This window comes from Coturnix japonica, chromosome 11, assembly GCF_054131305.1.
Source record: "Coturnix japonica strain WE chromosome 11, WE-NBRP24, whole genome shotgun sequence".
Lineage (NCBI taxonomy): Eukaryota > Metazoa > Chordata > Aves > Galliformes > Phasianidae > Coturnix > Coturnix japonica.
In genome coordinates, this window is record NC_140673.1 from 6,905,115 (window position 1) to 6,917,435 (window position 12,321).

Consider the following 12,321-nt stretch of genomic DNA (forward strand, 5'->3'; position numbering starts at 1 on the left):
TCATGTTTTTAAGAACCACCTTCTCGTATTTCATCAAAAGTAATTGATGGTTAACATTCTTTAAAAAGAATCTCCGGTCCTGATTTGATTTTTAACTTGATATGAACAACTTAAAATAGGAAGGAATCTGAATGGTATTTGTTAGTATTTGTCTGATTACACTTTCTATCTGGCTGGCTACAGTACTGCAGTTTTGGCAAGCGCTCCTTGGATCCAGCATTGTAGCAAATTGGTGCAAACTAAATGTAGTCTGTTTACTGCCTCAAGGCTGGGGGACCCAGAGATGCGCTTAAAAGAAAGTTTTTAGTACTCTCTCCACTGTGCTTGAGTCCACTGTCCAACAGCCTAACGCAGCTGAGCAATTGTCTTACAATTTCACTTCAGGGTAAATTAGTTTTCCCAGAGTCCCAGGTGATTTCTATGAGGTTTTTTAAGGGAGTCTATGACAGATGCAAGTTTTACCAGCTTCAGGTTTTTAAGTTCTTCTGGGTTGAGTCTGAATTGTGGTCGATCATGTGGTTTGTTATGTTTGTTGGGGCTGTAGAGTCTGTGGCAGACCAAGTATTGTATTTTCTGCTGACCGAATCCTTCAGTATGTTTCTTAGAGTCTGTTAATGGTCCTAACGTCATCTCTCCCTTGTTATTCTATATATTTTATACATTTCTTCTCTCTAGCATTTCTTCCCTACAAACAAGGCGAGGCTATGCTTTTAGTTGGCTATTTTTTTATTGCTATTTTTTTTAAAGTATTATGTTGTATAACCACACTTCAGTGATGAGATTTGCCCTTTTCTCATAACAACTTTACAGGGAAATGTGTGTTCCAGTCCCGGTCAGTAAAAGTGGGTACGTATTTAGGATAGCATACAGAACTGAAAGCTTTTGTATCATTCTTTATCAAGAACCAAAATTAATAATTTTTACATGTTTTTCCTTAAACCTTATGTGGAATGTATTAGAACTGTTAGTCATTGTGTTAATGAGTTATAACAGTGCCTGATTCATGAGGTACTCATATTCAGGTTCAGAATTGTGCTGTCTCTTAGAGTAAGCAGTAGCTTAGTAATTGCTCTAGAGTAAGCAGGGATCAAAACTTGGCACCTGGGCTTGCTAATCCTGAGGAGTAGCAGCAAGTTTCACTGAACAATTGTTGCAGCTTCTTTAATCTGTCAATTAGGAACAAACGAAGGTGGGATAATACTTATTTCTTTACTGTTTTTATTGAATTGCTGTGTGTATCTGATGGTATAGAATAAAGGCTCTGCCAGCACTACATAGATTCAGTTAAGAATAGACCAAACTGCTGGCAGTTCATTCGCAGTAGGAAATATTTTGCTGTTAAAATTGATTTCTACTGACTGAGGATTAAGTACTCTAAAACTTTAATGTCAAGAATTACTTTGAGTGCTATTAAGCCCGTGAATGTAACATACATATATATACACGTATATATATATATATATATATATATATATATACACACACACACACAAACACATATATAATTTATTTATTTAAGTATGATGATTTGCTAATATTCTCCAGTTTGTTCGGAGATATTTCATGGGAGGCAGTCAACTGTTGTTGTATGTCATAATGTCAAAGTGAGAATAATCAAATCTGCATGTGTACTGTGGTACTGAGAAACAGAGAATTCTAGACTTGTCTTTGTTCAGCAGACCTCACAGATCTTTTCTTTTAAGACTATGGGATAGGATAGCAGTGCTGAGGAAGAATGCAGAAAGAAACCTTATTTTGGTGAGACGTTTGTGTGTAATAACTGGGTCTTCCTGTTGTAACAGCTGAAGTCAGCTAGGATTCTTGTAATGTCAAGGCTATGGTTTGAATTTCTGTGGTCTCGTACATGATCATTTTGTGGAATTATCCTCTCTGATTCCTCAGGACAGAGGCCAGACTGCCTACAGAACCCATTCCAAGATACATACATTGAGTCAAACATTCCCTTGACAACTGCAACATTCCTGTATAGGCATCGTTTGTCTGCTAGCAGATGAAAGCAGTGTGGGCAAACTGCTTTGACATCATGAATAGTCATTATGTATGCTCACTGGTAATTGGTCTGTTTCTAGCAAAATAACCCTTTCCATATGCAGTGTCTTTACTGACCTTGATTTTGGCATTGTGGTTAGCCCATCATCTTCAAAACTTTTCATACACACATGCACATGATTACTTGTTCCTCCATCTAAAAATACTGGGAAGAATGAGAATCTCTAGCCAGTTTTTGACTGTAATTGGCAGTGCCATTTCTCTAAAACTTATTTTATCCTTATCTGTTTAAGGATCTAGTTGAAGCAGTGAAGCTTCTGTTTACTGAGATACTTATTCTTGTGTCAGGAATTCCTTAATGCTTTAATATGTCTTTATTAAACAGATACACTTTAAAATAATTGTTCTGTTAATTTGTTAGTTTTAGTAGTATTTGCGTATGATTTGAAGGAAGTGACATAAGCCGTAATTGCAACTGAGAAAAAAAGTTATTCTGCCTAATTCCAGGTGAGAGAAGAAATCTGGTCAACCTTAATAATGTTCATGTCCTTTTCCTTTGTGGTCACAGCCCAGTGCAGTCTTCATTTTTTCCTTCTCCATTATCTATCATTTCTTAAAGATATGGGTGGGAGGTAAGTAAACCAAATACATTTTTGTGTAGGTGGCACAGATTTCTAGTACACCGATTCCTAGGTGGTATTGTGCTTTGATTTTACTGAAAAATAATTTTATATCTATGCTGATATCATCAGTTGACGAATGAACAACTGACAATTCACCTGCACTTGTGTTCCAGTTTGACAAATATTTATTTTACAGATGTTCATGCTGGTAGAAATCATATGGAAGGGAGTGTGTGCAAGTTGCATTTATGTTTTTAGTAAGTGATTTACTTAGCAAGACATAATTCACACTATGAACTGCATTCTCTTTGCACAGATAAAGATGTCTCTGGGCTTGTTGTTGTCTGAGACAGTTCAGAGATGTGTTTTCATGGTTTGAAGGTGGTTGCTGTTGGTGAGGATGTTGGTCGCACCACACCCTGTTGATCAGATAAGACTGCAATAAAAGACATACAAAAAGAAATGACAACACATTAGTGTGTTAAAAATCCCGAAGAAGTCTTCATAAAATGCAGTATTTTAATAAGAAATTGACATCAAATCAGGCATTTTGATGCAGATGTGAAAGCAGGAACTAATCTAAATTTGCACAAACATCTACTCTCCTTTGGTATATTTTGCTCTTCTTTGGAACGTTTCACATGCAATTCTAAGTGCAAAAATAAGCCCTCAGACTTTTGTTTCATGTTCTGTTGCAATATGTTATTTGTATTAGCACATTAAGCCTATGTTTGATAAATTTAGGGTGAATCTTTATTTAGCTTACTGAAAGAAAACTTTATACATTTGTATACATTCCGTATGCGTACACAAAGTGGATGGAGGTTCCCACCTGAACACAAGAAACCTTGGGAAGATCGTAGTGTTGAAATACATTTTAATGGAGAGTCATTGTCTGAAGAAGTAATGTACATTATATGGGAGAAAAGGCATTGCTCAACTGCTGTGCAAATGTGGAACACTAAACCCAGGGCAGTGGACTCTAGGCTACTATAAATCATTGTTATTTTATTGACATGAGTCAGTTTGTTGTGATTTATATCTGTTGAGAACCATTATCCTCTCCAATGTGGAAGTCCCCGCAGTATCCCAGTTTAGGAAACTGTGCCTTCGTAGCCACAGGGAAACTGTTTAGAATTTATGTTGTGCTCATGCTACTTTCAGAGTGCTCATTTGAAGGATGTACACAGTGTGAAAGATATTAAGTATTCAGCTGAGTTGCTGGTAATTCTGATCACATCTTCACAGCATGGTGTGTGGTGACAATATTGCCTTAAGGGGTTGTTTCTGTACCGAGTTGCTTTTACTCGCCCTGTCTGCCCATCTGTTCATGAGCAGCTGCTTTTAACAGATGCTTTGAGATACTCTCAATATAAAACATATTTTCAGGCCTTTTTTTTTTTTTTTAAAGCTGGCTTTTACTCAGAGTATGATTCTACATGCTTAACACTGTCACAAGAGAGGGAAATATACATCAAGGGAATTGATTCAGTTTTGAAGACAACCAGACAGCCTTTGGCAGCATTTTTTAGTGTAACTTGGTGTGTAACAGAATTTGAGGAAAAAACCATGTCAGTATAACTGAGATGATGTTGCACTGTAGCGATGAGGATGAGCAGCCAGAGTTGGAGACTGAAAATGCATTTAGCTGGTATTGCTGCATTATGCAACTGAATTGACTGTTGAACTGTTGTGTAAACCAAATGCTCGTAATTAATTTTCTGTCACAGAAAGTGGAATTTGACTTCTGTTCATTTCCTCTCAATTTATCGTGATTCTGAGGTGATCTGCAACATGGAGTTGTAGTAGCAGGCAAGTTGCTTCAAGGCTGGTAATGCTCCTGTACCATTGTGATGGGTAGGAAATGGGTCTTCTCATCACTTTTGCCACAATCTTCCTGTATGCAATTAGGCCAGACTTTGTGTCTGTCTGTGAAATGGGAGAAAGGCTTATGTCATAGATTTAGAACTCAGTTCTGACTGGATCTGTTTAAGACTCACCTACTTTGTGAAGGCTTTGGCTTGCACCCTGCTTGTGGGACACACTCAGCCTGCAGCATTGCTTTAGCAAGCTGTGCTGAAATCTGTGCCTTACAGTTTCCTCTATAGGCAAATGGTATTTCTTACAGAATTCTTGATCTGTATATCATAGAGACCGTGGGCCTTTCCAACCTGTGTAACCTGTTTATTATGTGCATGATGGAAAAGATATTCCTTCTTTTCCTTCCAATATGTTTTATAACGTGTCTTTCAGAGTCTCAGGTAATTCTTTAAAGCTGGCTGAAGATTTCTGTTCCACCACTGTGCATTGGGTCAGTTGATTTTTAGCAGTTGTGGAAGCATCGTTGTTGCCTTGAAGTCTTTCTTTGCTGTCTTACCAACCCCTTGTTCCTGTTGAGGGAAAGGCAGATGTGAGAGAACCAGTTAAGCTACTTGAATGGTCCCATAATTGAGAGCAATCTTCAGCTGCCTCTTCCAAACCTTTAGCATTTTTGTGGTGCCTGAGCAAAGCACAGTAATTACAGAGAAGGAAACCTGTTATCTATTCTTAAATATTTTGAGATACTGAAAGAACTATTATATACACTGAGTTTCTAGGGATGTATTATTATTATTTTTATTGTTATAATACTGATGTAATCGTTCCATGGATCTTGTTTGTTATACATTGTCATAAGTGGGTCTAGACCTTTGTTTTTATGTCCATTGTTTTCTAGTTCTTCATTGGAATCATAAAATAATAGAATTGTTGAGGTTGGAAAAGATCATCTAGTCCATCCATCGACCCATCTCCATTCAAAATGGAGCAAGTGCTGGATTATATAATATATATAATTCTCTATATTCTCGTACTCTGAAGCTCTCTTTCCCAGGTTTGGACAGTTTAGGGCAAAAGTGGTAGTATTCATTCACGTGGATGGAAACAGTTCTCTGAAGTAGAATCTATTGGTTGTTGATGGAAATCTGGACTTTCTATTTTTCAGAAGATTCTGCTGTTTCAAATTCATGCTTCCTGTATGCATTAAAATAAGGTTTTAAATACAGCCAGACTGTAATAGTTTTCATATTTATTGCATTTTATTTTGTGATTTAATATCAAAGGTAAAGTACTTCAATTTTTGTGTATAAAACCATAACCAATACCAAATACCAATAGTCCTACTTGGTTTCTGCTAGAAGCAAAACATCTTCAAAAATACTGTAAGAAAAAAAGAAAATATGATTTTATTTATTTATTGTGGGAATGGGCAGGTTTAATGAGAACTTTCATCTTTTATCTATATCATTTTTGTTTTAATTCTGTCTGAAATAAAAGCTTTATTCTTAAGGGCAAATTAACAGCATGCTTTTTAAACTCCTTAGCTTTCAACAATAGCGTATAATGTTTTGGCTCACCCATTGTGTTAAAAATGTAAATGTTTTTCTCACTTCTCTATCTAAATACTTTATTAGCAGTGACACTGCAGGGTAATTTGCCAGTAGAAATCAAAAGATTGGGTCATCTCCTTCTGGCAGATTACATACAGATGATATAAATTGTTCTAATTCAGATTATAACCTAATTATTTTATGCATCTTAAGCCGTGATCATTTCTGCAAGTGATACTGTTTAGTTGCTCGTGTATTTCAACATTAATAGTTGCTTTTTTTGTTTCCATATGTGAACTTCCATATTAATGCAAGTCTACACCTCCCTGCTGACCTCAAGACAGGGCAGTTCTAACTGCAAAATAAAGTGAATTTCGGTCCAGAAATCATTTGTCACATAAGTGTCAGAGGTTAGCCAGTGACTTTAATTTTTGGCTTAATTCCTTTCTTTTTTTGGCAACAGATGTTTGTATGCAAGAGGACTTGCATAAAGACGTGCTGTACGTTGTATAGAATTGGCTGGGAGAAGTGCTGGATTGGACTGCTGTGTGCACACAACTTGAGGCAGACTTTCCTTCTGCAGAGTTGCAGATTGAAATGTGAATCCAGTCAGTAAATTCAAAGTTCATTTACTAAGGAAGTGAGTCTGATTAATAGTCTGTAGAATGTGCAGCCTGAGGAAAGTGCTACCAGCCTGGCTGCACATGGTTTCCCTATGAGCTGAGAAGACCAACATGCCAAAGAGTAGATAGGTTTGAAGTGTGGTGGCAGGCCTGTACTGGGAGTTGTACTTCACTGTACCTGAGGTTTGAAGGAAGAGGTCTGACTTCAGAACTGTCAACACTTAATTAATTCACATGCATGCACATCTAAGGTTTATTGAAAAAAGCCTTCGTAACGCTCTTATGCCATTTTATCTTGCATGGCATGTCAGGTGGAGAAACCCAGCTGTTCTAAAATGCGCTCTACTTCCTACACTTTTTAACTTCTTGGTTATTTGTAGATACTACTGCAAGTTTTTATTCTGAGTTTTATGTGTAACATCTCAGTAATAAGCTAGTAGAAATAAAAGCAGGGTTATGTGGTTCATTTGAACTGCATGTCCTTGTGTTTTGTTGCTCACACCTTATTAGTCTTCTGCAAAATGTTCCACTTTTCCTTAGTTTTGGCAAGCTGCTCAGAACACCATTTCCTTCTTTTCATTCTGGTGAGATCCAATTGTTCTTTGCTTATACTGCAGTAGCCTTTCCCAGAATTTAACCCAGAGTTTTTATACACTGGGGAGTTCCCAGTGTGTTTAGATTACAAAATGATTTCCTAGTGTGACTCTGACAGAATCATGCTTTCAGATAATGCTGTCAAACTACATTTTGGTGGTGTTTTTCTGTGTTATGTTGCAGTGTTCCGCTATACAGAAATGGTTTGTGCAAAACAGTTTTGTCTTTTGAAAGTGATATATTTCAAGAAATCATCCCAAGCAGAATCATCCCCAAACCTTTTTTTTTTTTCTGTTTCTCTCGTTAGGTGTGTGTAGATCAATTGGCGTAAGCAATTTTCTTATCAGTCATCTTGAGCAACTACAGGAAGACTGTGTGGTTACCCCACATGTTAAGCAGGTGAGTGAAGAAGTAGTAGATTTAAATATCTAGCTTTGGTTTTGTGTTAATGACCCACTCCTCCCCATCCTGGTGCCTGGAAGACTAAACACATCTAGCCTTACTCTTGCAGTTTCCTCTCTTTCATTTCTAGACGTGCATTGGAAAACTCTCAGGAAGGTGATTTGAAGTGAGGGAAAAAATTCTTCATCATTTTATTTCCTCATGTTCTCCCAGGCTACTTGTCAGTGACTGGTTTTAAGTCCTAAACAAATGGTCAGTGCATCAGTTTTTGATGATAAAATAGTTTAGGGGAAAAAACAAAAATTCAAGTATCTTTGCACATTTAGTGTCTTCAGAGTAAATGAAGTTTTGGAGATCGTGTGCTTGAATACCAAGTTTAATTGCTATAAGTGACACTGAGGTGATTCTGTATCCATGCAATTGTGCTGGCAGATGTTGTTACTGTGTTAACTAAGGGTAGCTTTGCAGTGTCCCACTAAATCGCTTCGAATTAAAATGTGTAATTATGGAATAGTTTAGCAAATTTCCTCTTACCCACAGTGTCAGTGTTACTAATCTCATTGTGCTGGTAGTGCCAAAAGAGAAGTTACTTCCTGATGTCTTTTTGATGGGGTCTTTTGAGGCTGAAAGAAGAGACAAAAAGTTGAAACAATGGTGGTTGTGAAAGATGAGTGTTGAGAGTCTGTGTGTCTATGCCCATGTCTATCCCATTCCTCCCTCCGTATTTAAGTATTCATTTTTTAAGGTGGTGCACAGCACTTCCAAGTAAATATGTATGTAAATTTGTACAAGGTAAACATGCATTTTAGGAGTTGATTCTATGATTTTCTGGCATTTGTATATAAACTCACTTGAAATGTTCTTTTATGAGGAAAACTCAATTCTGGGCTAAAAAATCACTTTTTAGAGGAAAAGTAATTCTAAGTCTATGCATTCTGCTTGAGAGGCTGGCTGAAATCCAGATGCAGGAAGAGATCCACATGAAAAGATGTGCAGCAGGGTGCAGTGAGTAAGGGTTGTGTACTGTCACGTGGCCCCTTCTAAGGGTGTAGGTCCCTGCATCGGGATTGCTGTTAGGCTTAACTTTTCTCCCGTTGCAGCATGACAGCCATGAAAATTTGGTGGTTGACCAAATTGCAGCTGTGAAGGGTTCGGTAACGTGAACTGCAAACTCTTTTATTAAGTATGACGGAATATACTCACAAATCACTCAGGGCCGAGTGCCAGAATAGATCAAGATCTTTCTCTAAGCCACTTGATGGGCAGCCCTTGCCTGAGAAGTTTGGTGACTGAAATAGCAAGGGTGGGGCAGGCCAGGAAGTAGGAATTATTATTTTGAGGGGAAGCGCATTCTGGCCCCCCACCCTATGTCTCCTCTGGCTCAGGATCCTGGTGCCTTGCATTCACATGCTGCTAGAATCTTCCAGAAAGATTTCAAAATAAAAGAAACAAACAAGACGAAACAGAAGTAATTATTTCACTTTATGCCTTTGGATATTATAGTCACGCTTTTAAGAAGAAAAATACTTGCTCATATCGGTACACAGCTGAGTGTGACAAAATTAAGTGCATGAAATGTGGAAGCCTCTTCAGTGAAAGGCAAAAAGTAAAATGTTCCCATGCAGGAGCTTGTTTTTTGCTGTACAGCCTACTTGAGAAACAGGGGACGTCTCAACATGCTGTCATTGTTTTAAATCTTACGGTACAGCCTGGAACTGTACTGCTTTGAACCCATATTAGACAAGTGACTGAATTTTGACAGCATGTGTATTAATAATAAGTGCTCAGTAACTCACCTGATGCTGTAAGGATGCTTCAAGTTTTTCAGCATTTAATTGTAGCAGAAAATGTATGTATTTATTTAATATTTTCAAGGCTGTACTATTTATTGCACTTAGTGCAAAGAACCTCTCTAGAAATGGTTATTTCTGTTTAAATAACTGAGTAACACACCCTCTAAACAGTACTTAAGATTTCTATTAGATCGCAATAGTCAGAGTGTGTTAATGCATTTGAAGCTGCTGTATATCTGTATCTAATTATCAGTGTAAAATGATACTTACCTGGGAGAGAACCTGGTGTTGCTCTAAGATGTTGAGTCTTATAAATCAGTCGCATAAAGAACTAGTAGATAAGGCTTGCTTTGGATTTTGTTAATCAGTGTTTTGAAAGGAACTGCTTGCTCATTCTTTTTTTCCCCTCAGTTTTGTGTAATAAACAATGAGAATATTCTCTAGTCGGCTCAGCTGCAAACAAGTGAATAACTGTATGACCTAAACGCCAGTCTCTTAAATATAAACATGAAATACAAAGGCTACTCAAAGGTCAAGAAACATCAAAGGTTGAAGACATGGATGTGTCTGCTGCTTGAACCTTGTTCCCGAGTCCACCTAGTAATTTAGATCATAGCAGCGTTAGGCTGACTCAGCCCAGCCTTCCAGGGGCACGGTTTTTTCTTAGCGCGTATTGAATGACCGCCAGCCTATTGTTCTGCCTATTGTTGTCTGAAAAGACAACATGTACTAAAGATGAGAAACAGGATATGTTCATTTGTCCCTTTTATGGCAGAAGAAATTTTCCAGGTTCCACGTGTTGAGTTAGTTGTTCAGGAGGGTACTTTTCTTCAAAATGCGCAAGAATTAGATCACTGGAACAGTGGTGACGGCTGCTGAGCCAAAGCCACATCACATGATTATGTATTTTATTATTCAAAAGCCAGCACCACCCATTTTCATCCAAGTGCAGAGGAAGGTATGTTTCTTACAATGTATAAGCTGTGAAACATTTTTGTTTTTAAATAAAAGGAATAAGGAATTACTAGTACAAAGGCTTGGTCTTGGCTTTTATTAAAAACCAGAAAGTGACTTGAGATTCGTACTTTCTAACAACTTTTTATTCTAGTAGCTGCCCTTGTAGCTTGGTACTTTTCTTCTCTTAACTGCTTCTTGGCAGTTTGTGATCTTCCTTCCTACCAAGGGTCTCCTGCACAGTTCATTCCGCAGCACGACTCCTTCCTCCGTATGTTGTTGGTGACACCACTCATGGAATACAGGATTTTCCCTTTATAGTCTATGCCAACACACTGCTTCAGAGGTCAGGCCCTCATCCTAGACAAATTCTTCTGGTTTGTGTCTTGCAAATGCAGTCCAGGCTCCACCTCCTCCCCTTGCCTGTGCAACTTGAAAAAGATCATTAGTCGAGTAGTAATTAAGGCAGTTTTTCTGAGGAAGAGAAGGTATTATGTAATTGCCCATAAAAATGACCTTTCTCCCAATATGCATTTGCATGTATTTCTCAAACACTGATCAGAACAGGAGTACGAGTCCAACAGCAGGTAAGGAAGATAACTGCTCCAAATACCTTGTTTCTAGGGTGAACGTGAAGTGCGTAGCAACCTGTCGTGCCAGTTAATGGTAAATTGTTTTGAGTGCATTAATATCATTCACACATCCTCTAAAACTAATTGCTTTCATGTATATCTCATAAGAAGTGAATTCACTCGTGTTACATTTCTAAAGCAAAAGGGCAAAAATATTTTCATTTATCAATGACAGAGTTTTCTGCTAAATGTGCTTACAAGGTTTTTACTAAAAGCTTATTTCTGTTTATCAAAGGTTGAATATCACCCTTTCCAAAGACCTCGGGAGCTGGTGGACTATTGTAGGAGCAGAGGGATTGTTTTTGAAGGCTACTGTCCCTTAGCCAAAGGGGAAGCACTCACCCATCCTAGTGTTGTTCAGCTGGTGAAGAAATATGGCAGAACTCCAGCACAGATTTGCATATGCTGGAGCATACAGGTAATGGAGGGTGGTAATAAAAAACTCTCCCCTCTCTCAGAAGACAACGAAAGCATATAGTGGGGTTTGTTTATCAAACTAGAATATATACTCAATTTTTTTTGCCTTTAGTAAAGTTAATATTGTGTGATCTAATTGTGCTGTACAGGAAGATGTAGTACAAAACAAGGTGCTACTTTAAATATGCAAATAATCTGATTGTGGAGAATGTAAGGAATTGGCAACAGAAGAGATGATTTTAAACTAAATGTTTTAAACTGTAAGGAGTATTGTTCGATTTCTGTTACTCAGCTCAAAATACTAAGCAGGGAAACGATGTTTTGAAGTGATATAAACTATATGATCTGTATTGGAAGTTAATGCACTACATACAACTGCAATTGCAAAAAGCCTATGGAAATGACAATGTCCTCTGAAAAATGAGAGGAAATGAAAGGATTTTGAGAGAGAACATTTTCTTTGAAACTATGGAAACTTCAATGATGAGAATTATGTTTTACAGAATGGAATTGTGACTATTCCAAAGTCCACAAGACCAGAAAGGATACAGGAAAACTGCAAGGTAAGATTTGGTTACACACTGAAGTCCAGCTGATATCTGAATCATTTTTAGTATTTGGGTTTACCTGCCCGTCATCCTCTAGTTAGGGCATATCATTCACAAACGTCAGAAATCAACTGGAGGTTTGGTCAGTGTATACAATAAAGATATCCGCAGACTTTCTGGATACCGAGTACTGAGCAGTCAACATTCATAGGTGATTTTTTTAATCTATTACTTGATTTATAGTAGAAAATCCTGGACTGGTTATGGTTAAGTTCTTTCTGTGATAATTTTATAGATAAAAATGAAGGAATGTGTGTGCTATGCCTAATACAAAAACGTGATATGAAAGCTATAAAA

The 12,321-nt window shown here is 37.5% G+C and overlaps 1 protein-coding gene and 1 long non-coding RNA gene across 11 annotated transcripts in view; one reads left to right on the forward strand and one right to left on the reverse strand.

The window, feature by feature from the left end:
- Positions 1-12,321, forward strand: part of LOC107317331 (uncharacterized) — a 33,484-nt gene that overhangs the window by 11,752 nt on the left and 9,411 nt on the right. For all 7 annotated transcript variants that reach the window (XR_014932565.1, XR_014932566.1, XR_014932568.1 and 4 more), the window contains exons 4-6: positions 7,526-7,617; positions 11,235-11,417; positions 11,920-11,979. Coding sequence is in view for 1 of the 7 variants with exons in the window: in XM_085510966.1 (XP_085367092.1) it covers positions 7,526-7,617; positions 11,235-11,417; positions 11,920-11,979 (335 nt within the window). In the remaining 6 variants the exon portion in view is untranslated. The remainder of the gene's footprint in view (positions 1-7,525; positions 7,618-11,234; positions 11,418-11,919; positions 11,980-12,321) is intronic.
- LOC146758983 (uncharacterized) lies at positions 4,796-9,886 on the reverse strand. 4 transcript variants are annotated; one of them, XR_014932583.1, is made up of 4 exons: positions 9,684-9,746; positions 8,824-9,040; positions 8,155-8,243; positions 5,689-5,831 (listed from the first exon to the last, which is right to left on the reverse strand). It is a non-coding gene; the product is annotated as an uncharacterized LOC146758983 (long non-coding RNA). The 4 variants fall into 4 exon arrangements; XR_014932585.1 differs by lacking the exons at positions 5,689-5,831; positions 8,824-9,040 and adding an exon at positions 4,796-5,023 and having other exon boundaries at positions 9,684-9,886; XR_014932586.1 differs by lacking the exons at positions 5,689-5,831; positions 9,684-9,746 and adding an exon at positions 4,891-5,023 and having other exon boundaries at positions 8,824-8,959.